Raw genomic sequence first — 22,645 nt, 5'->3', positions numbered from 1 at the left:
TCAATATGGCCGCTTCCATTGGCCGCGGCTGCGCAGTCCGCCTGGCCGCGAGTGCGGCTGCGCAGCTCTACGGCCAACCCCTCCGATCCACGCTACAGTGCGTGGTTCGGGGGGTTGGCCGTAGAGCTGCGCAGCCGCACTCGCGGCCAGGCGGACTGCGCAGCCGCGGCCAATGGAAGCGGCCATATTGAGAGCGGCACGAGAGCCCGACCCGGCCTGGGGGGTCGGGGTCGGCGCGGGGGGCGATCTCAGGAAGGGGACCCGGCGGAACTGCACGGAGGGCGCGGACGGCGTCCTCCGTGCATTTAAACAGCTTACAGGTACTTTGCTTTTTTTAGACATTTTGGCCTCGTAAGTCCTTTAAGAACCTTAACGAAGTTATAGAAAAAATCCATTAACCATCCCTGTCAAAAGTTTTGCTTTTTGCTCTTGGTCGCTCTCTTTTATCCCCTAAAAAAAAAAAAATCCTTTTTATATATCTTATCTTCTATTACTGATGTGTATTATTATCTTCATTATGACTATTATTATCATCCTTTTAATACAATGATAATTATTACAGCTGCAAACATTCATCTACGATATCAAAACCGTAGACGGGATTATACACTATATCTTACCAGGCCTGGACAATTTTTGCCAGTATTTTGGATATATTACAATTGTTTATATGTTTTTTATGTATTCGATTTTATGCTTATATCTTCATGTCATATTCACATTATTTTTTTATTAATAATTTTTATTATATATATATATATATATATATATATATATATATATATATATATATATATATATATATATATATATATATATATATATATATATATATATATAGCCACTTTGTCCTTTGCTACAGTATATCTATGTCAGCTGTGGCTCTCTCCAAGCCACAGCGACGTAGATATACTGACCTGCTTGCAGCCCTGTTGTGCAGGAACAGGTGCGCTTCAGAGCACACCTCCTGGCACTAACAGCTGCAATACTAATTGGTGAAAGGGAAAATGTTCCCTTGTAGCCAATTAGTGACCCCCCCGCGGATGAACGATCACCGCTGTAGCAAACAGCGTGATCATTCATCTCTCCCCCTCCGTGGTCGGATCTGCTAAAAAAAAAGGATTAGAAAGCAGCCTGACTCACCTTTTCCTGTTCCAGCGACCAGCCTGCAGCCCGAGCCTCCGATCTCCGCTCTGCACGCAGCCCTGTGATGCTGAATAGCCGAGTCCCGGCTTGATGACGTCATCAAGCCGGGACCCGGTAACCGGCATCACAGGGCTGCGTGGAGAGCGGCGATCGGAGGCTTGGGCTGCAGGCTGATCGCTGGAACGAGATAAGGTGAGTCAGGCTGCTTTCTAATCCTTTTTTTTTAACAGATCTGGCCACCGAGGGGCTGCCTGGGTGGGGGGTGGGGCATCTGGCTGGCTCCTATGGGGATGCGTGGACCCCTGGTGGGGGGTGGGTGGTAAAATGTGCAGCTGGGGGGGGGGGACAATAAAATAAGAGGGGGTACAATTTTATTTTATGTGTATAATTTTATACTGGGGACAGATCTGGCTATAATGGTGGGGGGCCCTAATCCAGGGTGCACCCGCTAATCCTGAGGGCGCATCTGGCTATAATGGGGGACCACTATTCCTGGGGACACATATGGACACATGAGGGGCAGCAATCCTGGGGATACATCTATCTATCTATGCTGGGAGGTGCCAAACACAGAGGACACATCGGGCTATACTGGGGGTGACTGATATTGGGGACACATCTGGCTATAAGGGGGGGGGGGGTCTGATACTTGGGACACATTTTGCTATCTATACTGGGGGACATAATACTGGTGACATGTTTTTATCTCCTGTGGTACTTTTTATTTTTAAACTGGAATTGATAAAAACTGAGAAAAAAATGCATTTTCCCATTAAAATGCATAGAAAACTTTTTTGGTCTAGGGATAAAATACCCGCCAATGAAAGTCTAGTTTGTCCTGAAAAAAACGATGCCAAGATCATTTAGATGTCATGGGTAAGGATAAAGTTATGGCTGATTAAAAAGGGACACCGCTAAAGTGTCAAAACTGCTCTGGTCAATAAGGGGAAAACAAGGTCTGGATGCGAAGTGGATAGATAGATATATATAGATATACGGTGGCGTAGTGGTTAGCTCTCTCGCCTTGCAGCACTGGGTCCCTGGTTCGAATCTCAGCCAGGGCACTATCTGCAAAGAGTTTGTATGTTCTCTCCGTGTCTGCGTGGGTTTCCCCTGGGCACTCCGGTTTCCTCCCACATTCCAAAAACATACGGATAAGTTACTTGGCTCCCCCTAAAAAAAAAAAAATTGGCCCTAGACTACAGTACTTACACTACATAATATAGACATATGGCAATGGTAGGGATAAGATTGTGAGCTCCTTTGAGGGACAGTTAGTGACAAGATATATATATATATATATATATACACTGTACAGCGCTGCGTAATATGTCGGCGCTATATAAATACTAAATAATAATAATAATAATAATAGATTATATATATATATATATATATATATATATATATATATATATAATATTTATATATAAAATATTTATTTATTATCATTATTTTATTATTTTTTTATTAATTCCAGAAGTATACACTATTTTATTTACCAATTGTAAAAAGTCGGGCATTGTTCATGCTTTTATCTTCATTATCTTTCAGCATGTATAATGACATTTGAAGTCTTTTCACTGTACTTGTTCTTTTGAACCACTAGATTGCAGCAAACACACCACTGTGCTCCATGTTCCCTTTCTAAACACTGCCCTGTGCATGCAGAGAAAGCATGCATGTTATGTAAGACAACATGCACACCAATCTACTCCTTACAGCTGGCAGCAGCTGATTGGAGGACTCTCTGTCACCATGGCCACTGACTCCACCCACCCACACTGGAGCAGCTTCTGGATAGGCCAGGGCTGCCAGCATTAACACATTTAAAGCAGCAAGCAACCTCACAACAGTACAGAGGCGCTCTGCTTGCTATAACTGAATTGCTGGTAAGTCTTTATCTTTATTTTTTAACCACTACACATGCCTTTTTCCCTCTTGCCAGCCACAACTTATTCCATTCCCTACCTTCTACTGAAATATACCTAAAGCGGTCAATTTGATACCAACTTAATCTGATTTACTAACTACCTTTTACCACTGTTATCTAGTCCATTCCCCTATACACATTATGTAGTTTACACCGACCCATTCCCTGCAATCCTCCCCCTACTATAGCATATCACTAAACACTATTTTTGAAGTACTATTCTTATTACACTAACTAATAATCCATTTGTATCTTTTTATGGCAACATTTATAGCTATGCCTCTGTCTTTTGTTTACAGTTGTTTATCCCCTGCTTATTGCCTGAAGAAGTGGGCTGTGCCCGCGAATAGCGTTGCATCTTTGGGGTATTTTCAATAAATGTGTATATCTAAATATTTACAGTCCTTGGTGTCTGCTTTAACGGAGGCGAGTCCACCACTTCCTCCCAGCAATTTTTTAAAAATGTTATGTCCTTTTATCCTTCTGGCGCCTCTGTTCACCTACCAATATATTTGAGTCCACCCCAGGTGGAGGGGTGATCTACCCCCTTTCTTCCTATCTACAGAGAGCGACTTCTTAATCCTGAGTGAGGACAGGTCTAATCTCCTCACCTGCCTAATGAGTGGTTACCTAGGTGGTAACCCGTGTTTGTGAGTATTACCATCTCACTGTTTCGTTTATTCAATCAATTTCGACATACTACACCATATTGGGCTCTCGATTTCTCTTCAACTTAAATAGATCAGCAGGGCTGCCAGTAAAATGGTATTGTTTAAAAGGAAATAAATAAGGAAGTCTCCATATGCTCCTTACTTTAGCTGTCCTTTAAGCAGGTCTTACACTTTTTGATTAGACTGTAAATATACAATCATTAATGATACCAACTCCAATAATATAATATAATTAGGTGATCGATCATCCAGGGAATTGTACTGTTAATGGCCACCTTAAAGCTGTAAGTGAGGTGGTAGAAGGAGAGCTAGTAGACGCAGAGGTAGTAGAGGGAGAGTTGGTGGAGATAGAGGTGGTACAGGAAGAATTGCTTGTGGCAGAGGTGGTAGAAGGAGAGTTGGCAGAGACAGTTGTGGTAGGAGAACTAGTGGAGAGAGGTGTGGTTGAAGGAGAGTTAGTGATGACAGAAGTGGTAGAAAAAGAGCTATTGGAGATATTGGTGGTAAGAAACGATGTGGTTGAGACAGCAGCGGTAAGAAGTGAGGTGGTTGAGGCAGAGGTGGTAGGAAGAGATCTGGTTGAAGAAGAGTTGTTGGAGGCAGAGGCGGTGGAAAGAGAGCTGGTGGAGACATAGGTGGTAGAAGGAAAGTTTGGTGGATAAAAAAAGTGGTAGAAGAAGAGGTGGTGGCGACACAGGTGGTAGAAGGAGAGCTATTGGAGACAGAGATGGTAGAAGAAGAGGTGGCGGAGACAGAGATGGTAGGAAAGTTGATGGAGACAAAGGTGGTAAAAGAAGAGCTGGTGGAGACCGAGGTGGTAGAAAGTAGGTGTAGACAGAGGTGGTAGAATGAGAGCTGGTGGAGACCGAGGTGGTAGAAAGTAGGTGGAGACAGAGGTGGAAGAAGGAGAGTAGGTGGAGATAGAGGCAGTAGAAAAAGAATTAGTGGAAATATAGGTAGTGGAAGGAGAGCTGGTAGAGACAGAAGTGGTAGAAGAAGATGGTGGAGGCAGAGGTGGTAGAAGAAGAGTTGGTTGATACAGAGGTGGTAGAAGGAGAGTTGGTGAAAACAGTAGTGGAAGAAGGAGAGTTGTTAGAGATAGAGGTGGTAAAGAAGAGTTGGTGGAGACAGAGGTGGCAAGAGAAGGGTTGGTGGTAGGAGTAGAGTTGGTGGATACAAAGGAAGCAGAAGCAGAGTTAGCGGAGACAGAGGTTGTAGTAGGAGATTTGGTAGAGAATGAGTTGGTAGAGGGAGAGCTGATAGAAGAATAAAAGGAGATAGAGGTGATAGAAGGAAAGCTGGTGCAAACAGAGGTGGTAGAAGGAGTTGGTGGAGACAGAAATGGTGGAGAAAGAACTGGTGGAGACAAAGAAGGTAGAAGGAGTGTTGATTGTGATAGAGGTGGTAGAAGGAGAGTTGGTGGATACAGAGGTGATAGAGGGAGAATTGATGTAGACAGAGGGGGTCAATACTGAGATGGTAGAAGGAGAGTTGCAGGAGAGAGAGAGATAATAGGAGAGCTGGTGGAGGCAGAGGTGATAGAGAGTTAGTAAAGACAGAACTGGTAGAAGGAGAGATAGAGAGACAGAGGTAGAAGAAGGTGAGTTGGGGACAGAGGTTGTAGAAGGAGAACTGGTGGAGACAGTTAGTAGAAGGAAAGTTTGTAAAGAAAGAGGACAGCTGATGGAGGCAGAGTACGTAGAAGTAGCTCAGTGCAGAGGTGGTAGAAGGAGAGCTGCTGGAGAGAGGCGTGATAAAAGGACAGTTGGTAGAGATGAAGGTGGTAGAAGGAGAATTAGTGGAAACAGAGTTGGTAGAAAGAGAGTTGGTGGAGACAGGTGGTGGATAAAGAAATGCTGGAGATAGAGGTGGTAGAAGGAGAGTTGCAGGAGAGAGAGGGATGATAGAAGAGCTGGTGGAGGCAGAGGTGGTAGAAGGAGAGTTGCAGGAGAGAGAGGGATGATAGAAGAGCTGGTGGAGGCAGAGGTGGTAGAAGGAGAGTTGATGGAAGCAGAGGTGGTAGAGGGAGAGTTGGTGAAAACAGATGTGGTAGAGGGAGAGTTGGTGGAGACAGAGGTGGTAAACGGACAGTTGGTGGTGACACGTGGTTGAAGGAGAGCTGGTGGAGAGAGTGGTGGTAGAGGGAGAGCTGATGGAGACAAGAGGTGGTAGGAGGAGAACTGGTGGAGACAAGAGGTGGTAGAAGGAAAGTCGGTGGATACAGAAGTAGTGGAAGGAGATGTGGGGGAGACAGTTGGTAAACAGAAAAGTGGTGGTGGAGGTACAAAAGATGTAATATATAAGGAGAGATGGTAGAAGGACAGATGGTGGACAGAGGTGGTAGAAAAAGAACTGATGGAGACAAAGGTGTTAGAAGGAGAGTCCATGGACACAGGTGGTGGAAGGAGAGGTGGCGGAGACACAGGTGTTAGGAGAGGTGGTTAAAGACAGAGGTGGTAGTAGTAGAGTTGGTGGAGGCAGAGGTTGTAGAGGCAGAGATGGTAGGAGTTGGTGGAGACACAGATTGGATAAGGAGAGCTGGTGGAAACACAGGTGTCAGAAAATCTCATATTAATGCAGATAAATTATCTCCATCTTGCTTTAAGTTGATTATATAGGTTTTAAAATGTTTTCCAAATTATTTGAGTGAATTTCAAGATTTTATGATTATAAGCAGAGTTCTTGTTTAATCAGAGTTAGATTGTTGGTTAGAGTAATCCTTAGTGTCATTTTCTTCAGTAAGCGGTTTGTTCCCTGTACAAGGTTATGTTTATATTAAAGAGAATCTGTAACATCAAATTGACCCCTGGGGGGTACTCACCTCGGGTGGGGGAAGCCTCAGGATCCTAATGAGGCTTCCCACGCCGTCCTCCGTCCCTCGGGGGTCTCGCTGCAGCCCTCCGTACAGCGGCGACGTAAATATTTACCTTCCCGGCTCCTGCGCAGGCGCTCTGGTGGCTGTCGGCTCCGAAGTAGGCGGAAATACCCGATCGCCGTCGGGTCTGCTCTACTGCACAGGCGCAAGTCTCCGGCGCCTGCGCAGTAGAGCGGACCCTAAGGAGATCAGGTATTTCGTCTAGTTCGGAGCCGAAAGCAGCCACAGCGCCCCCGCTGGAGCCTGCAAAGGTAAATATTGAATTGACAGTCGGGTCTGTCGCCGGCTGTTCGGAGGGCTGCAGCGAGACCCCCGTGGGACAGAGGACAGCGTGGGAAGCCTCATTAGGATCCCGAGGCTTCCCCCACCCGAGGTGAGTATCCCCCCAGGGGATCTTTTTGATGTTACAGAGTCTCTTTAAGATAGCGCTGGAGAAATGTTTTGACTTTACTCAGTTCTGGCTGCAATGCGCTTATGTAAGGCCAACCACATGCACTACAGAAGCTAAGCCTTCTATATGCTGATATATTAATCATGTATAGTGATTATAGAGTTATTAATTAATGAGTTGATCAATAATAGACCTATAAATAAGTTTGCTTTCTATATAATTTAGCATGTATTAAAACAGATGGCTGTTTGTTATGAATACAAAACCAAAATGTAACGATTGGTGTCAGCAAGGACAGATTTTCTGATTATTGGTGATCTACAGTGTCACCAATAATACAGATGCTATACCTGATTATGTGGTGATCTGCAGAACCACCAATAATGCTAGTATAGCCAGGCACAGGAAAACCAGGTGTAAAATAAGTGTTTGGTGCAACAGTAAATATAGATAGATACCCACTTTTCCAGAGGAGCTGGTAGAGGGAGGTATCTCTATAGAACACTGGAATCAGTACATCAGCAGGCTGGAGACGTAGATGAAGTAGTGATCGGTTCACCCGAGGAGCGGGTGATGCACCGTAAGACAGAAGGTACTTATCACCCGAGGAGCGGGTGATTCAGACTGTACTGTAGTTATCAACCTGAAGAGCAGGTGATTAAGACTGCACTGCAACTATCAACCTGAGGAGCAGGTGATTACTATACTGAGAATCCCTCACCAGAACTGAGCTCACTGGTGAGGGCAGGAGAGTCAGACAAGCAGATTTGGCAACACACGGACAGATACGGTACAAAGACAGAAGACTGAATCAGAGTAAGGTTCCAGCTGAGTCGGCAACAAGATCAGATAGGCATAGGCACAGAATCAGTAGGCAGAAGAGTAGTCAAGGCTAGCAGAGGGTCATAACAGATAATACAATTCAATTAGTACTTTAAGCTATCAACAGAATCTGGCTAAGTGTGGATCCCCAGCTCCAGCTGGTTCTAGCACACTTTGGGATCTGACTAAGGTCTGAGTGCCAACACGTAGCATTTGCAACAGCAGACGAAGAGCAACTGACAGACAGGTCCTATATATACACCCAGAGCGCTCCACAGCGCCGCCCCAATCACTCAGCCAATCCGGAGCACTGCTGGAGTCAGCTGACCGGCTGATCAGCTGACTCCCCTTCTACTCGCATAAAGGTCCTGCCCTCAGTCTATGCAACTGAGGGACCAGGCAAAACTCCAACATGTAACTGCGCGACGGAGGCCGCCGGCTGAGACGCGGAGACAGCCGACATGCCGTTCACCGCTGCGGCGGCATCTCCACTATCTATTGCAGAAAACAATAAGCCATGTGATTAAACAATGAAGCATGTGATCAAGACATTACAACCTGTGACCACAGGGAGGGGTTCAGAAATCCCCATTAATGATGTATCAAAGAACATACCATATTTTTAGAACATAAGAGAAGCTTGAACATACGCATATATCTTGGCATACATTAGATCTAGAAAGATGTCATAAGTACACCACTTGGGTCATAAGATCTAATTAAAATGTTAGTGATGTAATTTTGATTAGAAAAGAAGTAGATTGCTTACATAAATAAGCCAAGTAGCGTCATATATGTACGCACCTGCTCAGATAGCCCAATAGTTTAAAATGTCTCAAAATGTCAGAATGTACCAGTTAAAAATAAGTTTGAATTTTGTGCGTCACCATAAAATCCCCAAACAGAAGCCATCTTAGAAACTTTACAATAAAAAGCCCTGGCAGGCTGGTATATTTGATCATTGAGCCTGAAACTCTACTGAGATCGATTGAGGCCTAGAGACTACCTTCCACTGTGATTCTAGAACACAAGAGAGGTAATATGCATTATTCTTGGTGAATTTATTGACAATAGCTTATGTAAACATGAAAGACTTGTCATTTCAAACTTCAGCAGTTTTACGCTTTTTAAGATAACTTTTTTAAATGTCATTTTTTATCTACCAATCAGTAAGCATTACTATTTAAATGCAATTACAAGCTTATGGACAACTAACTAGCTTTGTTTTTTATAAAGATGTATCTACTTAAAGTTCTTTATACAAGAATAGAACTCTATATATCATTTTTAAGGATAATGCTATATTTGTGTGTACCATACACTGTACAATCTCGAGATAACAATTATCGATGGAGTATAAAATCTACAGCAGAAGAGTTGCTATATTGATATGGACTTGTTTCACTAAAAGGAACTTTGAAAAAATGTATATTGGATGATGGACAACAACTGGAGAGATGTATATGTCTGTACAGTATATATGCTTTATCTATTTTATTTATATCAATATAATTTTATAAACTTCAACTGATGAGTGTTGCATATTTTGTCCAGAGGTAAACCTATTAACCTATAAATATTCTGTTTATAGTAAGCTACGCACCCACTGCTGGCAAATCTTGATTATGACGACTTTTAAGGCCCATACACACGTCAGATTTTTGTAAACGCCGGGTCGTTTGGATGTCCCATCGTTCGGACGTCAAATCAGGCGTGTGTATAGTCCGTCTTCAGCTGATAAGACTGGTCTTGATCTTGGTCTTATCAGCTGAACGACGGACTGTACACACGCCCGATTTGACGTCCGGACAACTGAACGACGGGACGTCCAAACGACCCGTCTCTGAAAAAAATCTGACGTGTATATGGGCCTTTAGGTTTGCCCTTTTAGTAGTTGATAAGTGGTGATGGAGGTACAAGAGATGTAATATATAAATGGCATAGATAAAAGTAATAGAGATGAAGGTGGGAATGTTGCAGTATGTATAAAGCTGAGGGAGCAGGGGAAGGGGAAGGGGGTTTAGATAAACAGACGGTAAATGGTGGGAAAAATGAAAAGAAATAAGAAAGAAACGTGGCAGAGAGTTACGTACAGAAATGTACAGATACCAGTAAATGGATCCCCTTCCACAATAATGTTGGATCTACTTTTGCATCCAGCTGGCAGATGGAGAGATATTGGTGTTGAGCTTCTGATGGACCCGTGTCCTCTGTAGCCACATGCTGCACACATGCTACACAGGTTTCTGCACCTTCATGCAAAGTAATCATGGCTGCCTAACAATACAAAACACCTTCCAGGCCGGTCTGGAGACACTGTACTGTGTGGGAATCACTATGCTACAGAGCACACAGGAGTGCTGCTGGTCATGTGACACTGCAGATAGCATGGGAGGGTGTAATACACATGTGGGTGGTCCTTACTAAACTCTAATGAACATGTTGTATCTCACATGGCAGTGGTGAGCGCAGCAGAGGGAAGTGTGACTGTCTGTGGGATGAAGGAAGGGAGGGGGTGAGAAGTGGGGAGACAGATGTTGTGTTCTCCCCGGTATTCTGACTTGCCTGATCCCAGCATGCTTTGCACGGCGTACCTATTTGTGATCCCACATGTATGGTACAAAGGAAAAGCACATCCACATGTACAGATCTTCATGTTATAGGAGACAATATTACAGCTGAAACTGCCTCATTATCTGGCCACATTACCTCTGCTACAAATGAGGCTCATCATCTACCAAACCAGACTAAAGGATAATTCATACTAATGGCGAGCAGCTTATAACTAATGAGGGGATGGAGAGGATCTCAGTGTCAGCATAGAATAGATCAGGTAAGGTTATTTCCTCACCTGAAACTGGCATTCCTAATTCACTGGTCACCATCATGTCCCCCTCCTCCACACACTGCCGGCCACCCATCACTTCTGTCTCCTCTTCCTCTTCTTTAATCTCATGTTTCATATCAGTCAGTTCTTCAGCCTAAACCCACCAAATCATAGAAGAAAATACATTTCACACATTAGAATCAATGCATTGAGACTCTATAGTAGATTATCATTTCAGAGATTTGAAACACACAAGTTGTAAACCATCAGATCCATCTACCTGATATTGCAGAGCATAGCTGTGATCTTCCTGCGGACAATCCTGGGGATAAAGAGGACCTGTGCTTCTCTCTGGTGGGATTGTGTGGATGGATGATTCAATCTTAAAGTCACTACAGAGATCTGTGAGTCCTCCTGAGAGCTCCGCCTCCTCCATCACACTGTCTGCTCCCTCCTCCTCTTTCACCTCGTCTTTACCAGCAATGCTTACATTGTTCTGCTTTCCACTCTGATTATATAATAAAGGTATAAATACCAAAATAAAAAATGTAATTTTGTTTGTAGTTTTTCATCAATTTTTTTTACCTGATAATGGTGAGGGATGGTGTGATCTTCCTGTGTATAATCCGGGGAATAAGGAGGACCTGTACATCTCTCTGGTGGGTATCTGTTATAGCATCCATCTGTAGGAAACATATACTGAATACAATTAGCATAATTTACAAACATCTCCATGCAACTGCAGCGAGGATAGCAGAAGGGAATCAGAAAACCTGGGTTTAGCTCTTCCTCATTTGTTGGTGCTATGATGGTATACTGAGGAATGGAGATGGGCCTTTCATATGTTGTACAGTATCTCCTCCTCATATGTTGGTACTATGATGTTATACTGAGGAATGGAGATGGGCCTTTCATATGGTGTACATTATCTCCTCCTCATTTGTTGGTACTATGATGTTACACTGAGGAATGGAGATGGGCCTTTCATATGGTGTACAGTATCCCCCCCTCATTTGTTGGTACTATGATGTTATACTGAGGAATGGAGATGGGCTTTTCATATGATGTACAGTATCCCCCCCTCATTTGTTGGTGCTATGATGTTACACTGAGGAATGGAGATGGTCCTTTCATATGGTGTACAGTATCTCCTCATTTGTTGGTGCTATGATGTTATACTGAGGAATGGAGATGGGCCTTTCATATGGTGTACAGTATCTCCTCCTCATTTGTTGGTGCTATGATGTTATACTGAGGAATGGAGATGGGCCTTTCAAATGGTGTACAGTGTCTCCTCCTCATGTGTTGGTGCTATGATGTTATACTGAGGAATGGAGATGGACCTATCATATGGTGTACAGTATCTCCTCCTCATGTGTTGGTGCTATGATGCTATACTGAGGAATGGAGATGGGCCTTTCATATGGTGTACAGTATCTCCTCCTCATTTGTTGGTGCTGTGATGCTATACTGAGGAATGGAGATGGACCTTTCATATGGTGTACAGTATCTCCTCCTCATTTGTTGGTACTATGATGTTATACTGAGGATTGGAGATGGGCCTTTCATATGATGTACAGTATCCCCTCATTTCTTGGTATCTCCTTTAGTGTGAGGTTCGTTTCATATATTTGTTTAAAGTGACACTGAAGCAAAAAAAATAAAACATATGATATAACGAATTGTATGAGTAATACAGATAATTAATAGAACATTAGTAGCAAAGAATTTCCAGTTATATAGGCTTTTTTTTATAACATTGCCATTCTCTAAGATTTTCAGTTTACAAACTACACTCTGTATTTTAAACTATGAAACAGAGCAGAAATAATGACCCTTTGAACTTCTTTGCAGTAAAATCTTATCTGAAGTTGTCTTTCATTGTTTCTTTGATGTAGAAGTACTTCAGAAAATAGCACTGCTCTCTGACTAAATTAGTTGGAGAGCTTGGAGAAGCTATTTTGCATAGATAACAAATGAAGTTTCTTAACTCTTCCTGTACTGGAAACAATATGAGACTTCTATCAATGCTACTAATGTTCTATTTCTTAGCTGTACTACACACAGAATTTGTTATATCATAAGTTTATTTTCACTTCAGATTCCCTTTAAATTAGGAGCCCCCAGATGTTCAGTTACATTTAATTTCAAATGTTTGAAAATTGCTGCTTCTCTCTTCACCAGCAACTGCCTAATCTGTCTATACTCTGTATTCTTATCTGACCCATCCCAATCCCCCTTATACCTAACAATTTTCTGAACCCATCATTTAGACCTCGATCACATTTGCGCTGCTGTGCGCATTTCGGCAGTGTGTATGATGTGTGACATGCAAGAACTGTAGTAAGTGCATAGACAGTACTTCTGCCATTCCCATCATATGCACTGCGCAGCAGAGCGATGCGCTATCGCACTGCTACAAGCATTTTTCGGGAATCGCAGCATTGACTCATTCACTGTAGTGAATTTGATCAGCAGCACAGCGCATAGCGGTGCAGATGGTGTGTGATTAGACACATTGCGTTCCCCAAACACACGGCTATCTGTGCTAAATGATGTGAATGAGGCCTTATCGATGCTCCTTCACTAAGTAGTCCTACCCTTAATCCTTTCTCATTTAACATTGATTATTCAGTCTCATAAGATGGTAATGTAAATCATTTCAGAGTTTTCAGTTTATTTCTTCACCTGTGCTGATGTCCAGAGAACATTCCTCTTCTTTAATTGTCCCCATCATGTCACGCTCCTCCATAGTCTGCTGATCAGTCCTCACATATGTCTCTTCTTCTTCAATTGTCATCATTTCACCTTCTTCCATAGTCAGCTGGTCACTCCTCAGATACATCTCTTCTTCTTCCACTTTAATTGCCCCCATCATGTCACCCTCCTCCACAGACTGCTGATCACTCCTCACATATGTCTCTTCTTCTTCCTCATTACTTGTCCTTATCATGTTACCCTTCTTCATAGTCTGCTGATCACTCCTCACATATGTCTCCTCTTCTTTCTCTTTACTTGTCCTCATCATGTCATCCTCCTCCACTGACTGCTGATCATTCCTCACACATGTCTCTTCTTCTTTCTCTTTACTTGTCCTCATGTCGGCGTCCTCCACAGACTGCTGATCACGCCTCACATATGTCTCCTCTTCTTTCTCTTTACTTGTCCTCATCATGTCACCTTCCTCCACTGACTGCTGATCACTCCTCACATATGTCTCCTCTTCATCTTTAATTGTCATCATTTCACCTTCTTCCATAGTTTGATGTTCAGCCTTCATAGAAGTCTCTCCTTTCTCTTCACAATAAACTTTCAGATCGGTTGGTTCTTTACCCTAAAAACAAGTCAAAGGAAATAATATTTCGAGTTGTAAGCAATATTTATCTATGATCACATGAAACACATTTTTTACAAAATTTAAAGAGTTTCAGCCTCTCAGCTAAATCTACCTGATAATGGTGGGGGGTGGTGAGATCTTCCTGTGTATAATCCTGGGAATAAAGAGGACCTGTGCATCTCTCTGGTGGGTTTCTGTTACTGGATCCATCTGTAGGAAACACACACACTGACTTAACAAATTGGGGCTTATTCATGAAGATGTGCTGCTATAGCAGTGTGAGCTCCATGACAGCGCTGCACTCTAAATTCAAGGTTGTACGCTATGCTCGCTCTTGCAGCGTAACGCGACTTCCTTAGTAACGAGCGTTGCTTAGCAACGAGCGTTCCTTTAAATGCTGGCCTCTGCTTTGAAGGATCGGGACCGCGATACTTCACTAGCGTGGCTGCTACTATGTTAACACAGCTACTATGTTAATTAACATAGTAGCTGCCGCTCAAGTGAAGTATGGCAATCGTGATACTTAAGAGCAGCGGATGGCATTTAAAGGAACGCGTGTTGCTATGTAAGCAATGCGCGTAACTAAGGAAGGCGCGCTACGCTGCAAGAGGAAGCGCAGTGTGCTACCTTGAATTTAGAATGCAGTGCTGCCAGGGAGCTCTCTATAGAAGTGCAGCTTTAGTAATCAACTCCTTGTCTCTACTGGGAATATAGGTGGACTCTCCTTAGTAATCTCTCCTTTACAAGAAATTAATGTCTCTTCTTACTCAGTGATGCGAGTGGCAGCTGATTCTCTATCATGGTGTCCTTATAGAGCTCCTTGTGTCCTTCCAAGACTTGCCATTCCTGCAGGGAGAAACAGACAGAGACATCCCGATACCTTATACAGTAGGAAGCTGACACACACAGTTATAGAGTTACCATACAAGCACATGCCTTGCTGTTACTGGATAATGCCCCATAATTCCCAGCACTGCTCACCTTTCCTGTCAGCAGCTCTATCATCTTGTTGATGACTTCTACAATCTTCTTCACACTGTTTCTCTCAGACATCAGGGAGTGAGGTGGCCGCTCTGTGATGGGGGATGGTCCATGGCGATGGTTGCTGGGTGTCAGTAGTTCACCAGATGTCTCCTTCACTATTTTATAATTCTGTACAAACATATACAATAACAGTCACCATGTACATTCCCAGAATCCTCCTCACCTCTCCAATCAGCTGTGTATTATTAATAGAGATAGGAGTGATGTCATATAACCTTCCCAGAATGCTCCTCACCTCTCTAGTCACCAGGTGAATGATCTCCAGGGTGAGGTCTAATATCCTCTCAGTCATGCGACTCCAGTTCTCCATCCTCAGTGCTGTGGTCATGTGATTTATTGGAAAGGACTTTCCCTGTAGAGAGATAATAAGGAATAGGTGGACAAATCATAGATCAGGAAGCCACACACTTTTCTGCCCTGACTTGGGAGATACAGAGGAGGAGTCCCAGGTCACTATTCTGGTGACACCTATGTAGGAACCACTGATGAAAGTGTTATACCTATTTTCTGTGTACAGTGACTTTGACTCAGCCAATGAGCAGCACAGCTGAAGTTATTACTTATCTCTGAAGAAGCTGATGCTGTTCCATAAAACACTCGTCAGGATTTGTGATTTGGCTTGGAAACAATTGCCTCTTATGCATGGAGAATCATGTCATGGATTTATATCTATTTACTCCTTTATGTATATTTATGTATAGTTATTGTATATTTAACCACTCTGGGACCTGTGAGCTCCGAGCCCTTAATGTAAACCTGAGACAATAAAAAAAAAAAAATATATTCATACCTAGGGCTTCCTCCAGCACCCTTCAGGCTGATCGGTCCCTCATGGTTCTCCTCCACCTGGATCTTCTCCTAGATGCCCCATTAACACCATAAACTGGGGGCACACTGAGCATGTGTGGCCCGTCTGCATGCGTGCCCCATCACACTCCCTTCACTGCCACCGCTCTACGCCTGTGCAGTACTACTGCAAAGGTGCAGAATGCTCCCGGCCGTGGAAACGTGACGGGGGAGTGCGCATGGCTGGACTGCGCTTGCATTTACTGGCCCAGACTGCCAGAATTAGTGGGCCGCTTAGTGGAAGATCTAGGAGGTGGAGTAGGCCGGCAAGGGGCTGATTAGCCTGAATGGGGCTGGAGGAAGCCGCAGATATGAATTATTTTTTTTATTTTTTTCATCTCAGGTACACTCTAAGGGCCAGAGTCTTTTGTTCCCCTCTGTGATCACAGGAAGCATATAAAACTGGCTCCCCACTGGCACACAGAACTCCGCTGTCATTGGGCGATTGTGGCATGTGTGCATGGAGCCCGGATATTGAGAGATAAGAAACTGCAAAAGCTGCAGATTACAATAGCCTATGTCCCCAACAAGATAAACAATACGAATATTGCTTTCATTATACTATATACATTTAGAGCTTTATCTTTCTACACTTTATATAACCCACCTCTTCTGTTGGGATATTGGTGTTTACTGGTCCTTACTTATAGTTAGTTGTGTTTATTAGGATGGGGATGATGTTCCAAGTGACATGGGGTAACAGGAGGTGACATAATGGTGCCAGAGGCAGGGACTCACTACTGTATTTGGTAACAAGACATTATCTCTGTGCCCGGTCACTGTAGAGACATGGCTCTCATCACCTATCACCCTGTACTGGCCGCACATAGCAGAAGCAGTCTGTCACCAATAAGAACACAGAAACCATGCTCCTCACCGTGAGCTAAGCAAATATGTATTAGAGAGATGCCAAAGGGGGCGTGGCAAATAAAACAGCAGAATTAGTAAGCCCACTGCACACTGGCAGGAATCTACACTATCCCTACAGCCAAGTTAAAAGCCAGAGCCTTCATTGTAAGAATAAGGTCTCTTATGTAGTCACATAAAGGATCCCCTTGTTAGTATGTTTCCTCACTCTGGCCCTGTTACACACAGTGCATACATGCAAGCATTCAGTGTATCAAACCTACCTAAAGATTAGAATCTGCCTGTATTTACTGAATGTGAGTTTGGAGATGCCACCAAAGGATCAGTCTGGTGGATGGGAGACAGCAGAAGCCTCATTAGGATCCAGAGGTTTTTCCCTCCCAAGGTAAGAACCCCCCAGGGGCACTTTTATCCCAAAAGGTTTACTTTAAAGAGACAATGAAGCAAAAAAAAAAATTTGATATAATGAATTGGTTGTGTAGTACGGATAATTACTAGAAGATTAGTAGCAAAGAAAATATTCTCATATTTTTATTTTCAGTTATATAGTGTGTTTTATAACATTGCATCATTCTTTAATATTTGCAGTTTAACATCTACTCAGCATTCGAAATTATTTTTTCAGAGCAGTCTTGTGAACTATTGACTTGTAGTCTGGCAGAGAAAAAAGAAAATTCTTCACTGACAGTTGAGATAATTAACTTCAGAAGACAGCCCTCTCCAGAGTGGTAGAGCTTAATGGCTTTTTTTGCATAGAGATAACAACTGGAGTTTCTTAACTCTGCCTGTACTGGAAACAATTAGACATTTGTCTCTGATCCTAATGTTTTATTTCTTAGCTGTACTACACATACAAATCAGTATATCATAATTTTTTTTCGCGTCAGTGTCACCACTTAAGGACCAGGCTTGTTTGCGCTGATCTGTGCAGCGTGGGCTCTCCAGCCCACAGCACAGATCAGCAGACAGCCAGGGCGACCAGACTCCCCCCCCCTTTTTTCCCCCACTAGGGGGATGTCCTGCTGGGGGGGGGGTCTGATCGCCGCCGGCTATTTTCGATCAGCGGGGGGGTGGCTCCTCAAAGCCCCCCTCCGCAGCGATTTTCCGCCTCCTTCCCCTTCCTTCCCTCTCCTATTTCCCCTGGGCGGCGCAAGACGGAGATCTGTCCTGCACCGCCTCTAATAGGCTTCAGCCTATCAGCTGCCAGCGATCCCCGGCCAATCAGAGGCCGGGGATCGCCGATCTCCTTTACAGCGCTGCTGCGCAGCAGCGTCGCATGATGTAAACAGCTGGGATTTCTTCCCCGTGTGTTTACATTTCGCCTGCGAGCCGCCTGACATGGAAAGGCCGCTCGAACGACCGGCCGTTTCCATGTAAAACCACTTAACACCTAGGTCCGCCTATCGGCTGACCGTGGTCGTTAAGTGGTTAAGCAAGGGCATAACAATAAAGAGGCGTAGAGTATGTAACTTTGCATACTGTGTAAGTTCCACATTGCATCTGATAAGAGAGGTTTTAGACCCTCAGAACAAAGCTTGTAGCCAATCACACTTGTTGCTGAGCATGAAGTGTTCAGAGATGGAAGTGTGACGTTTTGAACCTCTGATAACCATCATGTGCCTGTTTACCTGCGGGCTGAGGGGGGGAATTTTCCTACAGAAATAACATGCTTGCATGAGTTGTTTCTCTAAACTGTTTCTAGCTGAAGCAAACATAATAGAGAACAGTGAAGCACAAGATAAAGATTTAAATGTATAATTTCTTTCACATGTGTAAAATATGATATCTACATGTTATAAACACACTTTATAATTACAGGTCTCTGTCATTACCTCCTCTGCTGCCAGCACCAGCAATGTCTCCTCGCTAGTACTTCCTGCAGCCTCCTCCATAACTTCCTGTCTGTGGCTCCTCCCCTTCCTGGCCCTGCATTGCATTGCATGTATGTGATGTGTGTGTTGAATGAGGCTGCAGAGATCACAGCTCTCCTGTCTTCTCACACCCCACTAAGTAATAAACTGAAAACCTCACGCTAAATTACAGTCAGTGGGATGTGCAGCACAAAATATTAGTTCAGAAAAATCATTTTTGCCATAGAAACAGCCTCAGGGAGGAAACAGAATCAGGGTAAATGGGAGCAGGATGTTACTGTGGCAGCCCCCTTTATTGTTCAGTCTGGCTGGATAGGACTCCTTACTGAGCTGCTGGGCTGCTTTGCCTTCTTCCCATCTCTCCAGCTGCTGCTTCTGCACTGTAGAGTGATATAACTCCCAACCCCTGAAAGCAGGAATTGGTGATCCTTTATGCCCCCAGATGGAAATCAAACAAGAAAGAGAAAACAGAAATCCTGGTATAGAAATGCTGCACCACTAAGAAATACATGCAAATAATTGTATTGTTGAACACTTGACACAATTAAAATCAAAACCAACAAACAACACTCCACAACACGACACGTGTGGGTAATGCAAGAAATTACTAGTGCCTCACCTCCAAAAATATCCAAGTAACCCTAAATGCTGCAAATAATAACCGCCTGGGTTCACACAAGAACACAGTATGATTAAATCCGGACCCGGGTCCATATATTGAATAAAGTGGTAATGGTGTGTATCAAGGACACCCAATGGGTGACACGCAACGCAAGGATAGTATAGCAGGTGAGAAGAGAGTAACAAACATGCTCATAGGCAGTAATGATATCTATTAATTAAAATATAAAGTGCAGAGAGATGGACAATCAATAGTGGGAGTCAGGTAATAACACATGGTGGGTGGTATACATACTATTCGCAGGACAGGGTCCTCCATAAGCAATGTACAGCAGCCAAATGGTAGAGGGCGGAGTCAGGCACAACAAGCGCTCCACGCGTGGTGTGGTCCACGACGTTACCATTCATCAGGAGCTATTGTGCCCCCAGATAGAAGTATACGGTAGCTGCATGCCCCACCTGATAGCAGTATTAGGTAGAAGTGTGCCTCACAGATATCAGTATTAGGTATCTGTGTGTCCCCAGATATCAGTATTAGGTATCTGTGTGTCCCCAGATAGCAGTATTAGGTATCTGTGTGTCCCCAGATAGCAGTATTAGGTAGCCTGTGTGTGCCATAAGCAGTATTAGGTAGCTGTATGTGCCCCCAGATAGCAGTATTAGGCAGCTGTGTGTGCCTCCAGATAGCAATATTAGATAGCTGTGTGTGCCCCCAGATAGCAGTATAAGGTAGTTGTGTGTGCCCCACCTGATAGCAGTATTAGGTAGAAGTGTGCCTCCCAGATAGCAGTATTAGGTAGCTGTGTGTCCCCAGATAGCAGTATTAGGTAGCCTGTGTGTGCCTCCAGATAGCAGTATTAGATAGTTGTGTGTGTGCCTCCCAGATAGCAGTATTAGGTAGCTGTATGTGCCCCCAGATAGCAGTATTAGGCAGCTGTGTGTGCCTCCAGATAGCAATATTAGATAGCTGTGTGTGCCTCCAGATAGCAGTATTAGGTAGCTGTGTTTGCCTCCCGGATAGCAGTATTAGGCAGCTGTGTGTGCCTCCAGATAGCAATATTAGATAGCTGTGTGTGCCTGCAAATAGCAGTATTAGGTAGCTGTGTGTGCCCCCAGATAGCAGTATTAGGCGGCTGTGTGTGCCCTCAGATAGCAGTTGTAGGCAGCTGTGTGTGTCCCCAGATAGCAGTATTAAGCAAAGAGAGTCCAGGTTAGCACACCATTGGAAGATTCAGGTTTCTTCAATTTATTGCTTCATCAGCACATAGATATGACAATTGTTTCGGGGCCAACAACGGGTCCCCTTCTTCAGATAGTGCAAACAAACAATACACCCATTGTGCACATCAAATATATACTCTATAAGGTGGAGATAGACCTACGACAATCAGAGCAATAACCCCTCCCATCATTTCAGCTTCAGATGTAAATAAACAATGCTGCACACCCTAATATAAACAATCAAAAGTGTCATGGCATTGTCATACAGATGTCATAAGAGGTTATCTATACCTGCAAAGGCCTCACATGCTTAATGTCCCAATTCCATACAATATTACTGCCAGTTAGTGGTTACAACCAGAGTCGCGCTTACTCACCCACATGTGTCAATCAATGTCTATCAGGGTGGGAATCCGTTCCCATTCAAACCTGATAGGTTCCTAATTCGCGCCACGGCCGCTACAGCCGTTACCGAACGCTTTGCATATTCTCCATAGGGAAGATGCATCACTTCCGCATGTACGATGTCCCCATGACGCAGCTTCCGCTGTACATCAGAGGCATAGAGTGGAGCGTTGCCATGGCCGCCGCTGTGCGTCACAGACGCGGTGCGCCGTAACCACGACAACCACGAAGCAGGCCTAACCCGTGCGCCATGGACGTCACTATGGGAAATCCCAGCCCTTTCCGCTATGCGAACTCCGTCACGCAGTGGGTATGGGCTTGGGAGTCACCGGCCAATCATGGCTCTCCATTGCTCTCCAATGCTGCGGGTGCATCGCTGGGTCGCCATAGCAACCCACAACGCGCACCCCGCTCGCATAGGTTGCTAACGTCGCGCACAGGGAGGGACATCAACAATGCCTTATAACATAGCAGTATTAGGTAGCCTGTGTGTGCCTCCAGATAGCAGTATTAGATAGTTGTGTGTGTGCCTCCCAGATAGCAGTATTAGGTAGCTGTATGTGCCCCCAGATAGCAGTATTAGGCAGCTGTGTGTGCCTCCAGATAGCAATATTAGATAGCTGTGTGTGCCTCCAGATAGCAGTATTAGGTAGCTGTGTGTGCCCCCAGATAGCAGTATTAAGCAGCTGTGTGTGCCCTCAGATAGCAGTTGTAGGCAGCTGTGTGTGTCCCCAGATAGCAGTATTAGGTAGCTGTGTGTGCCTCCAGATAACAGTAATAGGTAGCTGTATGTGCCTGCAGATAGTCCTGGTGGTCCTTTGTGCCCTCAGATAGCAGTGTAAGGTAGCTGCATGCCAGCCCCGATAGCAGTATTAGGTAACAAAATGTGCCTCCCAGATAGCTGTATAATGCTGGGCATACACGGCGGTGTATTTTCTTATTATAATTTCCGACGTGTCCGATCACCGCGTCACGTGGATCAATTCCTGGCTCGATCCCCGCGGGCGGACAATGGGCAAAAGCGAAGCGCTGATAAGGAAGTGCCCGCGGGGACAAGCGGGAATCGATCCACGCGCCCGCGCGAACGAGCAGGGACGCACCGGCATCGAGCCGCTGGCTCGATACTGGCGCATTATCGCGCCGTGTATGCCCAGCATTAGGTTGCTGTGTGTGCCTCTAGATTGCAGTATTAGTCAGCTGTGTGTGCCTCCCAGATCGCAGTATTGGGTATCTGTGTGTGCCCCCGCATAGCAGTACCAGGTAGCTGTTTGTGCCCCCAGATAGCAGTATTAGGTATCGGTGTGTGCCCTCCAAATAGCAGTATTAGGGAGCGGTTTGTGACCCCAGATACCAGTATTAGGTAGTTTTGTGTGCATTCCAGATAGCAGTATTAGGTACTGTAGCTGTGTGTGCCCCCAGATAGCAGTATTCGGCATCTCTGTGTGCTCCCACATAGCAGTACTAGATAGCTTTGTGTGTCCCCAGATAGCAGTACTGGGTAGATGTGTGTGCTCCCAGATAGCAGTATTAGGTAGCTGTGTGTACCACCCAGATAGCAGTACTAGGTAGCTGTATGTGCCTCCAGATAGCAGTATTAGGTAGCTGTGTTTTCTTCACAGATAGCAGGATTAGGTAGCTGTGTGGGCCTCCCAGATAATAGTATTAGGTAGCTTTGTGTGCCCCGCAGATAGCAGGATTAGGTAGCTGTGTGGACCTCCCAGATAATAGTATTAGGTAGCTTTGTGTGCCTCGCAGATAGCAGTATTAG

At 44.4% G+C, this 22,645-nt stretch overlaps 1 protein-coding gene across 1 annotated transcript in view; it reads right to left on the bottom strand.

Moving 5' to 3' along the window:
• The window catches only part of LOC137536969 (uncharacterized), a 29,996-nt gene extending 11,345 nt beyond the window's left edge, over positions 1 to 18,651 (bottom strand). Inside the window, exons 1-9 of the mRNA XM_068259134.1 lie at positions 18,592 to 18,651; positions 15,282 to 15,398; positions 14,984 to 15,154; positions 14,770 to 14,848; positions 14,115 to 14,212; positions 13,354 to 13,999; positions 11,251 to 11,348; positions 10,946 to 11,173; positions 10,690 to 10,819 (exon numbers count right to left, since the gene is read on the bottom strand). Coding sequence (XP_068115235.1) covers positions 10,690 to 10,819; positions 10,946 to 11,173; positions 11,251 to 11,348; positions 13,354 to 13,999; positions 14,115 to 14,212; positions 14,770 to 14,848; positions 14,984 to 15,154; positions 15,282 to 15,398; positions 18,592 to 18,651 — 1,627 coding nt within the window. The remainder of the gene's footprint in view (positions 1 to 10,689; positions 10,820 to 10,945; positions 11,174 to 11,250; positions 11,349 to 13,353; positions 14,000 to 14,114; positions 14,213 to 14,769; positions 14,849 to 14,983; positions 15,155 to 15,281; positions 15,399 to 18,591) is intronic.
• Positions 18,652 to 22,645: the final 3,994 nt, after the last annotated feature.

Source organism: Hyperolius riggenbachi, chromosome 10 (genome assembly GCF_040937935.1).
Source record: "Hyperolius riggenbachi isolate aHypRig1 chromosome 10, aHypRig1.pri, whole genome shotgun sequence".
In the NCBI taxonomy this organism is placed as follows: domain Eukaryota; kingdom Metazoa; phylum Chordata; class Amphibia; order Anura; family Hyperoliidae; genus Hyperolius; species Hyperolius riggenbachi.
Note: the sequence above shows the minus strand (reverse complement) of the source record. Positions and strands in the feature narration are given on the sequence as shown.